The sequence below is a fragment of the Chiroxiphia lanceolata genome, chromosome 6 (genome assembly GCF_009829145.1).
Source record: "Chiroxiphia lanceolata isolate bChiLan1 chromosome 6, bChiLan1.pri, whole genome shotgun sequence".
Lineage (NCBI taxonomy): Eukaryota > Metazoa > Chordata > Aves > Passeriformes > Pipridae > Chiroxiphia > Chiroxiphia lanceolata.
This window is the reverse complement of record NC_045642.1, coordinates 11,548,074-11,568,489: the sequence shown is the minus strand read 5'-3', so window position 1 is coordinate 11,568,489 and position 20,416 is coordinate 11,548,074. Positions and strand designations below refer to the sequence as shown.

Below are 20,416 nucleotides of genomic sequence, written 5' to 3'. Positions count from 1 at the left end.
TAAAAATAGGGGTTTTTTTAATTCTGTGTATTTAAAAGTATTTTGAAGCATACAGTTCCTCTCAGTAAGTTTCACGTTATTATAAAGGTGCTTTATTTGCTATGTTCTTCTGACTTTGTGCCTCCTAACATCAGAATTTTTTAGTTTCCCTAATGTATTGTCTTTTAAGAACAGTAATTTTAATACTGTATCTGTTCTTGTTGAATTATACTAACTGAATTCTTAATAATGCTCGAGTCATACCAACTAATGTATTGTGAAGAAACACATACTTCTGCAAACAGTTGTTTGAACAAACCAATGCTCATAATGTTAAACTGATTTTTTTCCTCAGTGTTCTGTTTGATACAAAGAGGGGGAGAAAGAAAACAATCTTAACACTGGTAAAATGATATCTGGTTATTTCCTTACAGATATCAGCACTATAGAACTGTTTTCATTTTCTTTTAAGCTTTGGCATACTTCAGCTTTATAGCAGATCTCTGCAAGTATATACATATTTTACATGCTGAAACAACAAAGAAATAGTAGTAGGTTTACTGATAGAAAAAACAAATCAGTGCTTCAGTGCAGGTGCTCAACCAAGAGTATTCTTTTTGATCCTTAATATATTGAAGTGACTTCTGTGATTCATGCATCATAGGTTAAACAATAGTATTAATAATGGGTTTCTTGATCCAGTAGGTTTTGTTTTTCTCCATGGTTCCAGAGAAGCTTTTCTGAAGTGATGGAGTTGAATGTTTCAGTTGATAAAAAATTTTATATATAACTTTGCTTCCTTAGTCTTAAGAACAGTCTGAAGGTAACAGGTGGTATCCCATCCTCTCTGAAGAATCTGTAGGAATATAGTTCCCGATCAAATTTCTGATCTATCTGAATGAGGATATAGAGGTTGATGTGCAGTTGCAGGGCTGCAGTCTTGCTGGGATGAGAGGGATGTGGTGGGAGAATTCAGGCAACTGAAGTGCTGTGATGGATGGATCCAGGCTCTTTAGTAAGGCCAGGTGGGGAAGGAGAGAAGCGGGAGCTGCCCTTCATGTGGGAACAGCAGGGCTGCAGAGGGCTCTGCTTTGGGATGGGTGATGGGTCAGAATGACCAGCATGGATGGGTTGCAGTGGTTGTGGTCTGCTACAGAGTCCATGGTCAGGAAGAACATGAGGCCTTCTTCAGAGAACTGGAAGAAACCTCGTGTTCACAGGCCCACCTCTTCATGGGGAATTTTAACAACCTCAGTATCTGCCGAAGGGCATCACAACAGGGCACATGAAATCCAGGAGGATTCTGGAGTTCAGGGATGGCAACTGGCAATCTAAAGCAGGTTACAGAGCAACTGGCAAGGTGAGAGACACTTTGCTGGACCTCAGTTGCCAAGAAGAATTAGTTGGGAATGTGAAGGCTGGGGGCAGCCTTCAGGAGTCTCCATCCTTAGAGATACTTGGAACCCATTTGGATACTGCTGTGAGGAACTTGCTGCAGCTGACCATGCTTTGAGCTGAAGGTGTTGTCTCCTCATCCATTCTGTGCAATGTTCTCTTGTACAGTTCAGAATAGAACTGGATTCATAAGAAAAGGGAGGTAGTCTAATAAGGCAAACCTTTTAAAATAGTCTCAATTACTTTGCATACAGTTGTATCCAAGTGCTTACATTTGGGCTTCTGCCTCTGTTCAGTCTCTATGAAAGGTTCTTGCATGTCAGTGTAAGCCTTTAAAAGAGGCTTAAGTTGCCTCCTGAAACTATTCTGTGTGTTTTCCTATTGTGTCATGCCAGAAGGGAGAGTAGAACCCAGCTCAAATTGCTCCAATTGGTTTGATCAAAATACAGGCATTGCGGACCAAGGACAGACTGCTTTCCCTCATTTTCAAAAGTGCTCATTATAAGTGCATTTAATTTAAATTGACCTTTCCATGAACTTTATCTTTGAAGGTGGTCTGATTTATGGCTAATCTCCCTTAGGAGCAGGTCCAGTGCCTTAGAAGATTCTTCTGTCTACTCATTTGGTCATTTTACCACTGTCTTATTTTTTAAATTATTTTGTCTTTGCTATTTGGCTAATTAATGCAAGTATTTAAATTTGCTAGCTACAAGTATGTTTTCCAGTTTCTCTCATCAGAATTTATGCTTTTCAGTTATTTATTTCTAGTTAGTTTATTTATCGAGGACTAAGAAATATGTGGCATAGCAAAGAGAAACAAAAGAAACCTGTCATAGTCAGCTCTGGCTTGATAGCAAAATAAAGTTGTGTGACTTCTCTGATCCATTTTGGTTGTTGGGGTTTTTTTTGATTTCTTTTTTTTATTTTTACCTTAAGATTGTCCTGCAAGGACATGGAACAAGAGTGACTGCAAAATCTCAGCAGACTGGAGAGAAAGCCTTTCGCTGTGACTATGATGGTTGTGGCAAACTGTACACAACAGCTCATCATCTGAAGGTGAGGAGATGTACAATGTGCATTGTTACTTTGTAGACACGATTTTTTTGGAAAGCTTGTGGTTAACAGTAATGGAAATGAACAGAGAGCCAGTTGCAATGGGGCTGTTTTGTCAAATGTTTATTGGGTTGATTTTACAGGTTTATTGGATTGATTTGTCTCAGGTGCTCAGCTGAGTTTACTTATTGTTCTGGGTAGATGCAGGTGTGGGATCATGTTAAGCCACTCTATTGCCATAATATAAGAAATCACTTCTTGAGATTGTTTCCACCAGCAGTGTCACAATAATTCTGGAATCCAGTGTTCGCTTTATCACCTTTTTATCGTGTATGCAAAAATTCTATTTTTTTAAATATTTCACCATCATAATACAAAGTCTGGCTCTTCAAAATGATCTAACATTCAAAGTGAAAAGCTGGAGCATCTTTTCCTTACAGATGGCAACTCCTTAATACTCTTCCTTTTTTAAATTAAGTAAAGGAACTACTGAAACAGTAACAATGTAGAGCTGTTCCCGTTCCAGCTGAGGCTGAGGTTATCATTTGCTGATGAGGTAACCTCTTTGCAGTGCTGCCTTGTCTCTGACTAAGTAGAGGTGCCAGTGAGTAGCTGACTCTATGGATCACTGGTGTCCTTGCTGCAGAGGTTTTGTGTGATATAAGAGGATCATTGGAAGCATTCAGTGGAGGCAAAAATCAGATAGAGAGTGGGCTCTGAGGCATGTTTGCATATCGTCTTTAATGTAGATGCATGATGGCAACTCTGCCTGTGTTTGCAGAAGTGTTTTGTGTAAAACTGACTGGAAGGATCAGCTTAAACTCTGGAAAGAGACATCTTTAGTTTTCGAGAAAACGTTGTTACCATTTTTCATTATTTTTCATCACTGATAGAAACGGACACTTGAATGTGAATCTTAGGAAGAGAAATAAAACATGTTGACTTTAAGAATGAACTGTTTCTGTACTGAAGTAACCAGATATGTTTCATTAAGTCTCTGTCTTGGATGTCAATAGGTGCATGAAAGGTCACACACAGGAGACAGACCGTATCAGTGTGAACATCCTGGATGTGGCAAAGCCTTTGCAACAGGTAATCTTTTGTAGACTAGCTCCTACTGCTTGTTACTGTTTGCCTCTGAATAAACTAAGGTTTTAGTATTGTCTTTTTTAAACTGCTAAGTTGGTTGGCAGAACTGCAAAAAAAAAAGTCATCTTTTCAGCTAGTGTAGCACATAGAAATGACAGAGGATTTAACTCTTAGTTACTGAAGGAGGAATGAGATGAAACACCCAACACTTCCCTTACTCTTCACCTGTTTGCTACAGTCAAATTTTAATGTTGAAAAATAGACCTTTCTTAACATTAAATAGAAAGCTGTTGGCTAGAGGTAGATTCATGATCTTCTGCTCTAAATTTGAAAGGAACTTTGATTGAAGATGCTGGTTTAAGTGTTCTTTACTGAATTCATATCAGAATGACATCTCATGAAGTGAACTCTACATTTCATACAGACTGCTCTGTTCATACATGATGCTCTTCCTGAGATTGAATTTGATCATGCAAAATGCAATTATGAAGAATGAAACAAGGAAGAAAGTGGAAGAGCAAGTCTTGTTTCAAATTCTATTCTTTTTCTTTGAATGTAAATTAGTATGTTGCTTAGAAAAGTTAAGCTTTTTTTTTTAATAAGGTTTTTTAAAATAAATTCATGTGATCTAATACGCAAATGCTGGTGAGAAAGGTCAGAAGGGAAACAACCACACTTACAGAACTGCACCTTTAATTGTGTAGTGTTTGCAAAGGGATTTCAAAACTACACAATGAAATATTCTCTTCTTTTGCAACAGACTGTATGGCTATAAACAGCTGTTTTGTATAACTACCATATTTTTGGTCAGAGCCACTGTACCACTGTAGTTCAGCAATCTTTGCCTTTGACAAAGTTCACCTGAATTATTGAATGCTCTTGGTTTAAATATGAAGCACTCTCCTGGGTTGGATCATGAAATTGAGTTCATTTTAGATGTAAAGAGTGAATTAATGCTCAGCTTGGTACACATGCTTAGTGTTTTTAAGAAAATCAAGAATAGGAATTTCAGTTGTTTTGGGGAGAACACACTGTGAAATTAAAGCAAATGCCATTTTCTTACAGACTTTCTTTATTTGGTAGAAATATACACATCACTTGTAGGCACAAGTAAAATTCAGGTTTGTTTTCTAAAATGGCTGTTTCAGGCTTCTTTAGTCATTATATTTTCAGGGAAGTGGTGAAAGGAAAATCTTGGTAAAATGCTCATTGCAAAATAATTTACAGAGGGCCTGATCCAAAGTTCACTTTCAACTGGTAGAGTTTTTGATGATGATGAGTTCCTAAAAGTTATCTTAAAGGGAGTGAGTGTCTGTGACTGCTATCAGTTAGCACCTATATATGTGCTTTTACTGCTGACTTCAGTGGTACTGCTTTTTCTGTGAGCGAATGTCATTGTGGTGACAGTAGTGGGAAGAGGTAAAAAACAGATGGAATGCAGAGCACACAGCTTCCTCAGAAGGCAGAATAAACATTTGTCCACATTCTAATGATTACAGTTTATCCTTCTGAAGGGAAGGAGAAGCATTATGGAAGTGTATTTTCTTCACAAATGAAGGATGAAAGAATTTCTAAACTGTTATCTAGAGTTCTGCTGCTCTGTATGGTAGAATGAAGAGCTTGTGAAGAATGAAAGAGCAAATTTTACTCATCATCCAGTTTCCTGATTGGAATGGCAAGTGCAGGTTTTGATGGTGATGGTTTATGAGTATCCTAATTTTGTGTTTACACTACTATAACATCCTTTCTGATCTTCAGGGTATGGGTTAAAAAGTCACGTTCGAACACACACGGGTGAAAAGCCTTATCGGTGCACAGAAGAAAATTGCACTAAATCATTCAAGACTTCAGGAGACCTGCAGAAACATATTCGAACCCACACAGGTACTATTATCACTCAGTACTTTTCTGTTAATTCACTGAGGTAAGGGGTTTTTTTTCTGTTTCTTCATTTTGTGACTTTATACATACAAAATCAGCCTGTGTGTATTCTCTTTTTGAAGCCCAGTGAGCTTAACATCATTTCAGCATGGTAAGAATTTACTGGAAATCCAGCATGCTTTTCTTGGAAAAATTGCCCAAGCATTCACACTGCTATTGTAAATGCACTAACTTTAGCAATGCCTCACTTAAATTGTCACTGAGTCACTTGTTGCCTTTACAGTTTCATCTGCAGCTGTAACAGAACAAGGAACTTTCCTCAATAATGTCTCACCTTTTTGAAATGCCATCAGTGTTCTTCAGGTTTGGTGCTTTAATACAACTTGCATGCCAGCTTCCTGAAGGTTGATACTTCTGAGCTTGTTATCCTGATTTCCCTTCTCTTTATGCAGCAGAAAAATGAACAGAAACATCATAGAAAATCAACTGTTAATAAAGCTTCCAAGTGCATTAAAAAAAAATCTTATATTTCTTCCAAAAAAATTCATTTGAAAGGCAAAACATAAATATAGACAGCATATACTACAACTCTGCAAAACTCTGTGGGTGCACTCATGTAAAAAGGCTTGCACAATGTCTCCTTTGCTCCTGAGATCTTAAAAAAAAACCAAAACAACCCTTAAATCTAGGAAATCGATCACTTGCTAGCCTATACTATTAAGTATATTTATCTCTGCTAGAACACTGACAGGTTTTTTCCACTGAATATTCTGAATCTTAGCGTGTAAAGAAGAAAAGACAAAAAAAATAGTGGTTTTTTTTTCTCAGATTAAAAAGATCAGTATGGGGAGGCAGGATGTAAATGCAGGCAATAAAAATTGTAAAACCTAAAGATTACATTGTGATATTTCATGTGCTTTCTCGAGCTTCTATATTCAAAGACAGTCTGTTGGGATTAGTGCTGTCTTGATGTTAAATTGGTCATCAGGATGAACATCTCAGTTCTAGAAGAGAACTGGGATCTTGTGTACTACATCAAGTACAGACTGTGGACTGAAAGGTTTCTGGTGTATGGACAACTTGATTAGCTGTAGATTTTTTTTTTTTTACTTTATGGCCACAGAAGTTGTGTGGTAATTTAATCTCTTTAATTAGTAGTTGAGGCAACACTTGAGCCAGCCTCATGTAACCTACCCACTTGAACAATATGAATAATAGAATCATAATCTCCCACCAGTCCAGGGACCAGAGTGCAGGAGTGTCTTTTTTTAGATTTCCGAGTAGTTTTGGGAAGCTAAAGAATGACAAGATTTTGCACCGAGTCCTTTGTGCAGATGGATGGAGCAGTGAGTGCTCATGCCCTATGCAAGCTGCAGCAGTGCACCCGATGGAGGCAGGTCTGGGCTCTCCTACTCTCTCCCATGGCTCTGAAGCCTTTTCCTTCCTTTTATCAGGCAGATTGGGGTTAGTGCCTTCTTAATTTTCTGCCTCTTTTAACCAAAAGTGATTTTTTTGCCTCTCTTTGAGTAGCAGTACAGTCTCACTTTCTGTGCCATCAAATGCTTGCCTTGGGTTCCTCGGTGACTTCCCCAGGCACACAGGTCGGGGATCAGAGAAGCTGGTGTGGATGGTACCTCATGCTGCAGTGGGGTAGAGCTTGAAGGCTTCGGACTTGCTTTGCATTTCTAGTGCCGCAATTGTCGGTCACCTGGAAACAGGTCGCTTTGCTAACTAGGACATTAGAAACTGAAAAGGCTGCCTTCTCTGACCGGTCGGGTGACATTCCTGAGGGCATTCTTTAAGAGCAGTTTGTTTTCGTTTCTAGCATAGGGTCTGTTGTTGGGCGGGGTTGGCTCTGCACCCCTGCTCCTTTCAGGCATGTTTGAGGTCCTGGCAGAAGCAAGGCTTAGGGGAGCCATGGTAACACAACACTGAAGCCTGTGTGCGTAATACACATGCTCTGTCTTGGCAAAAGCTTGGAAAACCTTCCTGAAACAACTGCCCGAAGGAGTGAATAGGAGTTTCCTCTGCCAAGGAGTTAACTGCTTTGGAGTTTTGTGGTATTAGTGTCTCTATCAGGACTTGTTTTTTTATTTCTGTCTCTAAGTACCTATTGTTGTATCTGCAGTGGTATTCTGCCCTCTCTTGCTCTTGGATTCTTCTCTTCGGTAAGCAGTATAGTGGGTGGAATGTACTTAGCATTAAAAGTGCTGAGGTGCACGACAGCCTGTCAGGTGGCTCGAACTTCTCCAAACTTAACCCCCTTCACTCTCCCTCTGTGTGCTTTGATAGACCTGAAAGATCAGGAGTATTGTGGTATTAGTGGTTGGCCTTGTCTGGTGTTCACAGTGAAATGTTCTGGTGCAGGGTTGTAAGTTATTGTGCTTAAATTTACATTACATTATTAGACTTACTTTAAAAGAATCTGTATTTGTGGTTGCTTTGGTTTTGGGGTATGAAACTTGAGTTTCATGGCTGTCTGTCTTTATAAAGTTTGTTCTTCTCAGTTTTACTTACCCATTTGTATCTTGGTTATATGTTAAACGATGAAGGGTTTTTTTCATTTCATGAATTAACAATTGACAAATGTGCAAATGGTATGATACACTTGTTTTGGACAATATAGGTATGAATTGGGGAGGGTATTAAGTATTTGTTAGAATACAGATGATATGGAAGCTCATCAAGTCAACTGAGTCTGTGTTATACATTATAAAGTACTTATCTAAATGCTTCATAATTTAGCTTACAGACTGTATAATTTTCCCAAATTTTGCCAGTTTTGGCTAAACTAGAATACTTCACGGTGGCGTGTTCATGGTATTTCTGACTGAGGATCTCAATGATAGAATTGGTAGCTTTGGATTCCTACATTCAGTCTAAGTGTAACTGAGGATTTTTGTTCTTTTATAACTTTGGCATATCTACCTTTTCTTGTCTTTTTTTTTTTTTCAGGTGAAAGGCCCTTTAAGTGTCCCTTTGAAGGATGTGGCAGGTCATTCACAACGTCTAATATTAGAAAGGTTCACATCAGGACACACACAGGCGAAAGGCCTTATTACTGTACAGAGCCGGGATGTGGGAGAGCCTTTGCCAGTGCAACTAATTATAAGAATCATGTGAGAATACACACAGGTATATGAGCGATGCTTTGTATTTTGAAGTGGAATCTGCTTGGGAGAGGCTGTCATTCTCCTTGTGAACAGTGTTTTGGTGTGTTGTAATTGGGTATAGTCATGTTCATATGACCTGGCTTGGTGCTTCTCTTTGGGTCTCCTCTCCCCTCAGCTGAGGATGGTTAAGCAGTTAGGTTTCCCACCTTGCTGTCAAGGCAGAATAATTTTGGATTGGATACAGAGTTTTTTAAAACAGATGCAAAACCTTGTCTTCAGTGGACATTGGGCTAAATCTTTAATGTGGTTCTGGGGCTTGCCTCACTTGTGAGCTGTTTCGTAAATAAATAACAGTAAAGGACAAGTCTGAGCTTTAACTTTGGCTCACTGTTATGAGTCACTCTTTCATCCCAGCTGTGTTTTCCTTGCTGCTGAAACTGTGGTCAAAACTTCCTTTTTATAGACTGGAGGTGAAAATACTTACCCAACTTGATTTTCAGGGTTAGTTGGCAGAAAAAATGACCACAGATTTGAAGATTTTAAAATTTAAAAGCCTGTGATAGCCATATCATCTTGGTAGCATTATGTATTTTATAAAACACAGACAGGCTTCCTAGATCTATATTTTGTATCTCAATTTATATTTTTACTTTACAATGTAATTTAGACATTTGTTTCATTGATTTTTAAATAAAAGTTGTTTCTATATGACACCATAATTGTTTAAACATATGCTTCCTGTAGATTTCTTCAGAGCTTCACAGACTCAAAAGTAAGTGATACTACTAGTGAATGGACATACCTGATCATTGAGGAAAAGTATGGGGTTTCCAGTAATAAAAGAAAAAAGTTCTCAATAGAATGGCAAACTGACACAGCAGCTTTCAGCCTGTATCATTCTGTCTTCATCAGAAGGATGTTTTAGATGGGATGAAAGGGGGGAAAAAATGGGCCCAACTTGTACTGGCAGTAGTTTTTAAAAAAAGGCAGTAAGAGATTGCATTAATAAACTTTGTGAGGATGAGCTTCACTGTTGCCTTTGAAATCAAAGTATGGTTGGTAATGAAGGTGCGTCACTAAATATCATTTGCTGGTGAATTTTTTCTGTGCATCCTGGATAAAGTTCTCTTTGTCCCTTTTGTTTTCCCGTATAGGGGAGAAGCCCTACGTTTGCACAGTTCCTGGTTGTGATAAACGTTTTACAGAGTATTCCAGTTTATACAAGCATCATGTTGTACACACTCATTCCAAACCCTACAACTGTAATCACTGCGGGAAAACCTACAAGCAGATTTCTACTCTTGCTATGCACAAGCGGACAGCGCACAATGACACTGAGCCCATTGAGGAAGAACAAGAGGCTTTCTTTGAGCCACCTCCAGGTTAGAATTTCAGTCTTCAGTTCTCTTGTTGTAAAAAAAAAAAAATGGGCTGGATAGTATTTTTCTGGGGTTTTCAATAACCAAGGAAATGAAAGCATAGATAAAAATTGGAAGTACTTAATAAAGACATCTTAATTTCTCTCTAAGACTTTAGTGTGGTAGGCAACTTGTAAACAGAAATTGAGAGAGTAATTGATCAGATAATAAACTCATTTGTAGCAGTCCTGGGGATAAGAGAGAAATTTGAGTCGCAGTCTCAGCAAACCTGCAATAAACATGAATGTGGGGAAGGGACTGAGAGGATCTAAACTACTTTGATTGCAACCTACTGGATTTCTCTGAGAGTATGTGTAATGCCATGGTTGGTGACAGTCTTTTGTGCAGGAGTTAATGGAAAAAACATTGGTTTTGCAGCAGGCTGATATTGTGTTGGTTCTGCTGTGGTTTATAGCAGTTCTATGAGGTGTCCTAGAGGCAGAGATGAAAATAAGCTGCTGCGCTGCAGCACCCCTCAAAGTATGTTTTTCATGGTATCATGAGTATTGAATCCTATGACTATAGAAGATGAGACCAAAGAAGGTTCTGTGACAGGACAAGTACCACTTGTCAAATGGTGATATTTAGATGAGACAGAATATCAGAAATGTTGTTTTGGTTAGAAAAGTTGTTTTGCTACATGTTCATGGGAAACTGCACTGAATGCCTCAAGAAAATTTGCTATAGTCTAATTCCTTCTCTTAAAGGAATGATAAGATTCATTTACTGAGGTTAAACATTTCTTAAGATAATGAACTTACTTAAATCTCCACACAAAGGTATCTCTGTGTTCTTCTGTATGTTCGTTAATTAATAACTTTTTTTAAAAAGCTTCCAGTTGTGTTTGCATGAAGTCCCTTGTGTGGAGAAGTTAACATTTAATGATAATTAAATTAGGAATGTTTGCCACCATTTTAATATTTGCTTATAAGCTAAATGTATAGTTTCTTCATATGTAGTATTTAAGTGTGTAAAAATTCATTGCTAGAAGATTACACCCCATGTTCCCAAAATAACAGACTTTCTGGCTCATTTTTGGTCTCTTGTATTTTTCTCGTCTTTCCACTAAATTTTTCCGTTGGAGTGTTTAAAAACTTCAAACCAGGCTGGGACTTAATCCTTGTCATTTGCTTTTCTGGCAGCATTTAGAGTGTGTATACTATCCTCTTACCTTCTTTGTCTCAAATAGGTCAAGGTGAAGATGTTCTCAAAGGCTCCCAGATAACCTATGTGACAGGGGTGGAGGGAGAAGATGTAATTTCTGCACAGGTTGCTACAGTTACTCAGTCAGGATTAGGTCAACAAGTGGCACTAATATCCCAGGATGGAACCCAACATGTAAGTAACCACAGTGTTTGAGGCTGACAAAAATAAACTGAGAACTGAGGCAGGTGTTTGCAGGTTCTTGATAAATATGTACATGGGTTTCTTAAGGAAAGAAGCTTCTTTGGAGCTGCATCAGGATATATTTAGTGTTATGCCTCCTGTGGGATACCTAAATGAAACCACATATTCTGACATGTGAAACTGTTAGTACAAAGGTAGGGGTTTTGTGTATCCTTGATATCTTTGTCACTCTTAATGAGCTGTTCTAACAATTGTCATATATACAACCTAGTTTCTGAGGTTTCTCAGAATTTCCTAATTATGCTATTAATAGATGATGATCATCTTCTCTGTTGTCTGCACACACTTTGGGGGGCTGAAAGAGTGGGAAGTCTTTCCAGTCCAGGTGACTGCTTTAAAAGCAGTTTGGTAGTGGGCAGTTCTTGCCATTCCTAACATAAGCCAAAGGATAAGGAATGCTTTGTTACCTCCTCCACTTGAAAAGTCCTATGGCTGTATTTTTGTAAGGATTCTTATGGATATATATTTTTAAGGATTTCATATGAAATTTCATTGGGAAGGGACTTCAGCACAACTCTCTTGATCCACTATAGCAGTATACTGAAGGCTTGTGAGGAAAAGTTTTTATTTCAGATGGTGGGGCAGCTGAAATACCAGTAGCATATGAAAGATATATTCTGAATTCAAACTGAAAATGAAATATTCATGGGGGCTGTTACATTGCCAGCTCTGGACATTGCAGCAGTACTAAGTAGCTGGCATTTTTACCCTCTAAAATGAACGTCGGTCTGCAGAAGCCTTGACATAGAGTTCCTACATTTATTTAAATTATCCATCAGCTTGACTTCAGTTCTGGGATTTATTGCCTTGTAAAACAGACATCAAATCATGTATCTGATGCCCTAATGCATTTATACTGGAGACATCAGTAATTTGGATGATTAATTTTTATGGATTTATTTTTGGTTTAAATTCTAAGCCTTCATAGGCCTCTTCAGTATTTCCATTAAGGTCAAAGTATGTCAGGTGGTACTACCTTAAATCCCATTGTCCACTGTGTAAGACACATGCATAGATAATCTATCATGCTGTTATTTGGGATGTGATTAACATGGAGTTGTAGACTCTGGGTTTAAGTATGCAACTTCTTTTTTTATTACTGGGAGTCAGATTTTTATTTCTGTAAACAGATAAGTGTGTCTGAAAGGTCATGAACTGTTAAATCCCAATGAAGACAAAAACAAGGGCTCTTTGTCACAGATGGGGACTTGGCCAAAGAGTGATGGTGATTCTGGAGGAATGAATGAGCACACTGGTCAGGAAGTGGAATAACGCCTACTAGATGTTTTGGCCAGTTTACTTGAGATCATGGCTTAAAATGTTTTTCCATGCTATTGTGAACAAGTTGCTACACACTGTTTCAAATAAAGAAACCGAACTAGCAGGAGTATTCCTGCTGAACCAACTAGCAGGAATTTTTGATAAATGTTGTTAAGGAATATAATTTTTTTGTTTAAACCTCACTTAAAAACATGTGTTATATTGCCAAAACCTTAAGACACAAGTATGACTTGAGCAGCAACCAAACCTTTTATTTTTACTTCATGAATTATTTTGTGTTTCAGGTCAACATATCCCAGGCAGACATGCAGGCCATCGGCAATACTATCACTATGGTGACACAAGATGGCACCACCATCACCATCCCTGCCCACGACGCCGTCATCTCTTCTGCAGGAACACATTCCGTGGCGATGGTTACTGCAGAGGGCACTGAAGGACAGCAGGTAAGAGCTCATCCTGCATACATGTGTAACGTTTTCCTTAATGAACTGATATAAAATGGGTATCTAAGCCATCACAGTTCTGGTGTTCACGTAGATTTCTCTTAGTAAAGCAGTTTTCAGCACCTGGCCGTAGCACTCACCTCCTAAGTGTCTGATGTGTTCTACTCCAGTGCTATACATCAACATTTGGCAGAATGTTCATGTATTCTGCCAGGACAAAATTCTGAGGTACCAGTCCAATAATTCATTTAGGTGAGTGGCAGAGCTAAGAATAGAATACAGTATGAACTGTATAATTTTATTGCTTAATATTATGGGACTGTAACTTATTTGGCAGATAAGAAAAGTTGAACAGTCACAGGTTTGAATTTAACTCTGAAGACAGTGGTTGTATGAGGCCAGTACAGTACCAGATCTGTCACCCAGCTGATTCTCTTCTTTTGGTCTTGAAGGTTGCCATTGTGGCTCAAGACTTAGCAGCATTTCACAGTGCCTCCTCAGAAATGGGACATCAGCAACACGGGCACCATTTAGTGACTACAGAAACTAGACCTGTTACATTGTTGGCTACATCCAATGGGACACAAATTGCAGTACAGGTAAGATGGGGATAAATGTTTTTTGGAGTGCTTCTATAGAGTTAGAAGTTACTAGTCATGTAACAAAATGATTCAAATAAGCTTGGCATCCCTGCAAAAAAATTGGCCATAACCATATGGTCTCATGTTTTAAATAATATATAGGGTTAGGAAGAGGAATAAGCAGCACCTGATTTTCCAAATCTACTTGTAGCATTTCCAAAAAAGAGGGAGGTTAGGGGTGAGTCAAACTTCAGGTCAACTGAATTGTTCATGGAGTCACAGGTTTTCAGTGGAAATGTGCTTTCATTCATCCTTCAGCTTTACATATAGAGCTGACACATATAAAACCAAGCTCTCAAGGGTAAATTGCTATGAACTTATAAAATTAGTGAATTTATGTTTTTTGAACCTTGAAATGCTAACAGTGAAAAGGTGCAAACAGTTATATAGGAAGATGAACAATCAGAAATCTCTGGAAATAGGGACCTTCTGTGTATGTGCCAAACCAGCACAGTACAAGCAGTAGTCTCTGTAAATAATTCCTCACATTGTTCAAACACTGTAATGAAAAAGTAGTTTCTAGGTATGAAAGAGCTCTTAAGAGCTCAAATTGAAAGGAAAAGTGTCAATATCTTCAAGCAGAAAGGAGCGATTGTTATTTCTTCCTTTGTTAAATGGAAAATAGCTGGTTGAAGAGCAATGAAAATTGAGAAGCGCGGAATTCTGAACTCCTCTCCTTTGAGCTAAGTTGGCAGTAACCAAAACTGCTTGTAAGAGAAACCATATCAGAAGGCAATTGTTTGCAGGAAGGCAAAGTTGCACCCTCAGCAGTGTGTCCTTTGAATGACAGGAAAATATAGGCACTCTCAGCTCATGCCCCTCTTTTTTTACCAACAGTGGAGCATTTGGTGAAGTATCTTTACATTTAGTAAACTTTAAATATATAATACAAATAGAAGAGAGAGAATTCAAGATTAAAATATTATTGATTATTCCTGAAGTTTTGATAGGTTTTTCTTTTGTACTTTGATTCTAATAAATTAACCTGTTTTGTTTCTAAATACTGGTAAAGCCAGTAGCCTGATGGTCAGGTTAAAGTCCTAACGAGGTGATAAGAGAGGTCTTCTTGATTCCAGTGGCTCCAGAATGTGATATGCAATGACTGTAAAAATAACAAGGGATACTTAAAACTGTCCCATTAGGTAAAATAATCTGATTTTATCTTTCACACTCTTATATGTGTTTCTCTCAGGCCAACAGGTAATGGCCAGCTGTATGGTTTTTTGTGAGGTTGAGATTTGTCTTCATTGTAGCAATCATGGTTGTACATGAATAGCATCCATATTATAAAATTCCATGGATTCTTTCCCCAAATCATGTCTCCAGTTGTCTTTATTCAGGTTATTTTGCTTCTGGTAGTACCAGATACATTGATGACTTTTTAGTTGCAACAAGAAGATAATTGCCTCTCTAAACTACTGTGGAATCAAACAGTGTCATCACAACAGGTTTTTTAGACAGTCAGGATTCTGCAGTAAAGACACACTTTTTCTATAAATTACTGTTATATGGTCTTCCAAAGAGCTGACTTTCTGTTACAGAGTTACGAAAAATGAAGATGTTTATTTGCTTTACCAGTGTTAAAATGTAATCCAGCAGCCACCATGGCTTTAGAAAGCCTTGTTTGAGTTTTGTAATATCTGCCAAGTTGAAATATCACCTACTTTGTGTGTCGTGTAGTGTGTTTACCTTAGAGCAGTTCTTTGAAGCAAATGTATTCGGTAGATACTTAGAAACTTAGTTTAATCTCCTATCAGCAGCTATCTTAATTGTCATGCTGATTAGATAGCTGCTGGTATATATTACCCTGGAGAGGTGTGACAATGCTGATCATGCTTGTTTGGGCTAAAATATTGTTTGATATCTAGATCTTTGCTTTCATATCTTTTTTTTTTTAATGCATTTGTTATCCATGTATAACACTTTGGATTTACCTATGTTTAAATGCATTTGTTTCAGCTTGGAGAACAACAGTCTCTGGAAGAAGCCATTAGAATAGCCTCCAGAATACAGCAGGGTGAAACACCAGGGATTGATGATTAACTTCTAAAACTGCTACCAGAACAATAGAGTGAAAGCTATTTTATTTTCAATCAGCAAAGGTCCATGCCAGCAGCAAACCATAAAAACTTTGAAGTCACCCACTCACTGATACTATGTACACATTTTATGCAAGAGTGAAGAACATTTTCTAAGTTTTGTGTACATAACCCTTGGAATGGACTGACATCATCTACTTCCAACCGTTGTATTCAGGAATATGGAATTAGGATTATATAGTAAACTTCCTTGTTATCCTTTCATCAGATTTCAGACTGGTCTACAAGCAAGTGAAAAATAGAAGTATTGGAATTAATTTTTAATGTCATGTACAAATAATGAAGGCATTACTGAAGATTTCAGATGTTTAAATCACCATTTCAGGAACCCTTACAAATAATAAAGGCAATAAAGCCTTTTAAATTGCATTCCATCAATGGAAAAGTCTTGGATTTTGAGCCTACTACTGTAAATCTTCGTATTTTGATTTGTTTCATACAGATTTGAATACTCTTTAGATTATCTACCCCATCTCATTCATTGTAAATACGGACTGTTAATGCTGGAAATGCTAATTATATTATCTTTAAATTGGATTATGTACAAAGGACAAACTGGTTGTTCAATATTAAAGAAAGTAAATCTAATGGTTTTGTTTCTTTACATATTTTACTTAAGATGTTACTCTCAGATTATTATGCAATAAATATAGCAAGATTGTATTGTTTAGGTAGGATGATATTGTCGTGTGACGTATTGTTTTATTTCCTAATGAGACTGAAGTTCAGATTATTTATTTACGGCCTTGTATAAATTTTTCCAAAATTTATTTATCATAAACTTAATTTTTTGACGTATTAATTTTGATCATAATCCACTACAGTGTGTTAAGTAATTAGTGGTAATAGTTATTTCAAACATGCTAAAACACTACAAGAATGACTTTGACTAAAAAGTAAAGTTGCCCGTTTTCAAGAGAAATATTTTCAAATGGTGCATTTGCAGCATACACATAAGTACTAATAGTCTATTTTCAACAGTTCTGAATGCCTGCTGCTACCATTCAGTACCTAGGATATGCTGATAATGAGTGCTTTTGAAAATCAGGACACAAGTTACTAGAAAAAAGGGATTAATTAATGATGATGTAAGTACAATGCTCGTCTCCAGTGATCATTCTGTAAAGGAACAAAAAATTTGTTGTAGATATGTCTTAACACATACAGCAAAATGTAACTTTTCCTTTTCTTTTAATATGAAAAGGTGTTTCTACTCTTGTCTTGTTAGTAAGCTGGTTAAGCAAGTTAAAATTTTTTGACTTCCTGTAAGTTCAGTGTTTATTTTAGATGAGTGTCAAGAACACTTCTGAAACCGAAGCCTCATTTTTTTTCCTTCTCAAAGGAAGGATTAAACATCCTCTGGACAAAGTCTTTATCAAGTAATCACAAGTGTTGTGAGATGCACATTCTACATGAAAAAATAAAGTCCATAACTCCATACTTTGAGGTATTTGACCTCAAAAAGGCCAAATTTGAATAGAATTAAGCTAATTAATTGTGAATTACTATATCAGTGTGGGTTGCAGCCTTTTATGTTTTCTATACAGAGGCCAACTGTAAAGTACAGTGAGAGAATACTGTACTGTGGGATAGATGGGGACAAAGCAAAGACTATTCTCTGGATCCATTAGAGAGTACAACTTGGAAACCATTAGGCTGTCTGTAACTTTTGTATGGGATTGAGGCTGCTTGCTCACTTAGGTGCCAGTTTTCCTGAAGTGTTGTAAATCTTGATATCCCATGGAGATAAATGTACTATGCAAGGAGGATTAATTGCCTGTCAACTAGACCAGTTTCTTAGTACTTATCACCTTTTAGAAATTAAAGTTGTATCATTTGACATGAACGTTCAAGGTTCTTTTTTCTTTTTTTTTTTTTTCCCTTAAATTTCATTGCTAATAGTTTCTGGAAACGGTGGCTGGAACAGTGGCTTTGACTTAGCAAAGAAATAACTTCAGTTCTTACTTCTTCTCATTTCCCAGGACACTTTCTGACCACTGTGCAAATGTGAGTATTCCTTCCCTTTCATACCAGTTGGTTTACTGCAAGGCATTCATTCACAACCAGCTCAGTCAGGAAAAGCTGTACTGTTTTTTCAATTATTTCTCTGACTGTTATTTTACAAGTTACTCTTGCAAAACTCCCAAGTCAGAGGTGGTGCTTCCATGTCTTGCTAGGTACGTCTGCAAAGGAAAACATACTGAATAAATTAAGCTAGAGTGACTTAGTGTTTAAAGAGAAACTGAGGTGATTTGTCTTAGCTGTGAGGCCTGCATTCATAACAGACTTGTCTTCCCCACGGAGAGACCTGGGTGCTTTTTCCATCCTGCTTCCATTCAGGCACGAGTGGAAGAAGCTGTTTTGCTAAGATGATGCTGTGTGTTGGTGTTGGAAGGTCCTCGAGTGGAGGTTAGACAGGACAAAATGGGGGTCGGTAGGAAAACTGGCAAAAAGGATTTCTGGAGGAGGAAACAAAGAATATGACCAAAAGGACTGGTTGATTGGCAGTAGAAATCTCTATACTTTCCCCATAGATTTTACCCCTCTTGAAAAGGGCGGTGCTTTGGCACACTAGAAGGAAATAACTTGTAAAAGATGATTCCTATTAAGTAAAGCAACTCAGTATACTACTTTCTGTTACAAACTGACTCCCACATTTCCAGTCACAATTTTTCTTTCAGATCTGAATTCCAGGCCTACACCAATTCCCCTCACAAAGAAGTGAAACCAAAATCTCTGTAGACTTCGCAGTGAACTGTCCTCTTCCGTTTCTACAGTTTCTCACCACGGTGGGTTTTGCTTTACTGTGCTGCTCCTGATAGTAAAAGAGAGGATTATTTTCGTGGCTCCAGGCTGATGACCTATTGTGCCAGACACACTGTGCATAACAATAGGACGGCTTTTACTCTAAAGGGCTAATGGTTTTCATAAGAGTAAATCCTGTTGTAAACAGCCGGTCATCCCTGATGGTCTAATTAACCCCAGCAACCATCAGCTGACCGATACCGCAGATCTCGGGCACAGTGTGCGAGACGAGGCACGTGGTGTCTGCTCAGCACACAAGGGAAGGACAGACCTGATAGTCCTGATAAACAGAACCTCTGAGCTCAGGAGGCAGTTCCTCCTAAACTTTACTCTAGTTCCTGACCCTCCTAACCCCTCAAATACTACCGGGATTTGTCTGACTGGATGCTCTGGTTTCTGTGATGATCGTACTGTACTGGAGCACAAGAAAGCACTATGCATTGCTGTGTCCCGAGTGCAGTCAGGGAGCCTTCCCCAGGGGTAGGAAGCTATTTAATCTGTATTTAGCCACCAAGAAAAGAGGGTATGGAGCAAGGATGTGATCAAGAGTGTTTCTGAATGTGGCAACTTCAGCTATACAGCTGTTGAGGTTAGTCAGACTGTACACTTTACCTGACCAAGCTTCTACTTACCAAGAAGCAGAAGTGCCCTGTAACTAACCCATTCCAGTCACTCTTAGTTTGTCACTGAATGAAAACAAATGTTCTGTAGAATTTTGTATAATTTTCAAACATAGCACAGATGAAATTTCCCTAATAGTTGGGTGGGAAGCAAACTGATGTTCTTCAGCAGAAAGGTGTTAAAGAGACTGGAAATGATGAGTAACTTGTGTCCTGTTCAGTTATTACTTTACAGGTGTTTGGAGCTTTAAAAATGTATTTATACAGCATGCATCATTCTTGTCTTGAAAAAGATGGAAATTGCCTTGTCTTTGCAGATGCAGAAATTCAAACTCCAGCTGGTTGTTTATAATAAGGTACTCCTATTATTTTTTTTTATTTGCAAAGTATATATTTGAATACCGTATTTCCCAAAAGTATTTTGTGCTCTACTGATAAAAACCTTCCAAAGCTTGGACTCCTATGACAACAGAACAAAAATCAAGAGCCACTTTCAGTTCTTTTGTTGTAAATAGTAAACTACACTCAAACTGAGGCATAGAAACAAGAGTTTTTCCTTGTTGTGTTATGTGTATTTTAAAACATCCCATTAGTTTGGCATGCCTTTGATTCTATTTTTCATGCTGCTGGTGAAGTTCACTTGGCCAAAGGAAAATCTAACAATCTAATTAGGCCCATCACCATTAGCAGTAAGTGCTTGACACCTTGCCCTATCAGGAGTGGGGTGATACCAGACTTTTTCAGCTGAGGGTTATGTTCAAAGCAGACTTTAATTATCCTAATAAACATACAAACGTATCAATTATCTCAATAAACATGCAAGCTTGTATCAACAAGGGAGCATTTTATCTTAGATAGTCTGTGTATTTATCTCTCATGGAAATGTGACCCCCCCCCTTAAATCCCATCCACCTCAGGTTTTGAAATAATAACAGATTTTGTTTGGATTATTTTTGTTCTGTTTAGATTAATTGCAGCATTTTGCTCGAAGGAATGACAAGCCATTTACATTTTCAGGGCACAAGTGATTGTGCGGAATTTTTTCTGTAACAAAAACGTGTCTTATGTTACTGTCAAATCCCAGCATTTTACCCTTTCCTTTGTTTAAATCCATCACCAGCCTTTAGGTTGACTGGCTGCCAGGTTCTACTTGTTTTATTGGAGAGTTTTAGCCTCTCCATCATGTTAC

The 20,416-nt window shown here is 37.9% G+C and overlaps 1 protein-coding gene across 6 annotated transcripts in view; it reads left to right on the top strand.

Annotated features, from left to right (window-relative positions):
- Window positions 1-17,655, top strand: part of ZNF143 (zinc finger protein 143) — a 39,198-nt gene extending 21,543 nt beyond the window's left edge. For all 6 annotated transcript variants that reach the window (XM_032692140.1, XM_032692138.1, XM_032692139.1 and 3 more), the window contains 9 exons: window positions 2,311-2,430; window positions 3,444-3,519; window positions 5,275-5,400; window positions 8,353-8,532; window positions 9,665-9,892; window positions 11,118-11,266; window positions 12,901-13,062; window positions 13,515-13,661; window positions 15,663-17,655. In XM_032692140.1, coding sequence (XP_032548031.1) covers window positions 2,311-2,430; window positions 3,444-3,519; window positions 5,275-5,400; window positions 8,353-8,532; window positions 9,665-9,892; window positions 11,118-11,266; window positions 12,901-13,062; window positions 13,515-13,661; window positions 15,663-15,746 — 1,272 coding nt within the window. In that variant the 3' untranslated portion in view covers window positions 15,747-17,655. The remainder of the gene's footprint in view (window positions 1-2,310; window positions 2,431-3,443; window positions 3,520-5,274; window positions 5,401-8,352; window positions 8,533-9,664; window positions 9,893-11,117; window positions 11,267-12,900; window positions 13,063-13,514; window positions 13,662-15,662) is intronic.
- The last annotated feature ends 2,761 nt before the right edge of the window (window positions 17,656-20,416 follow it).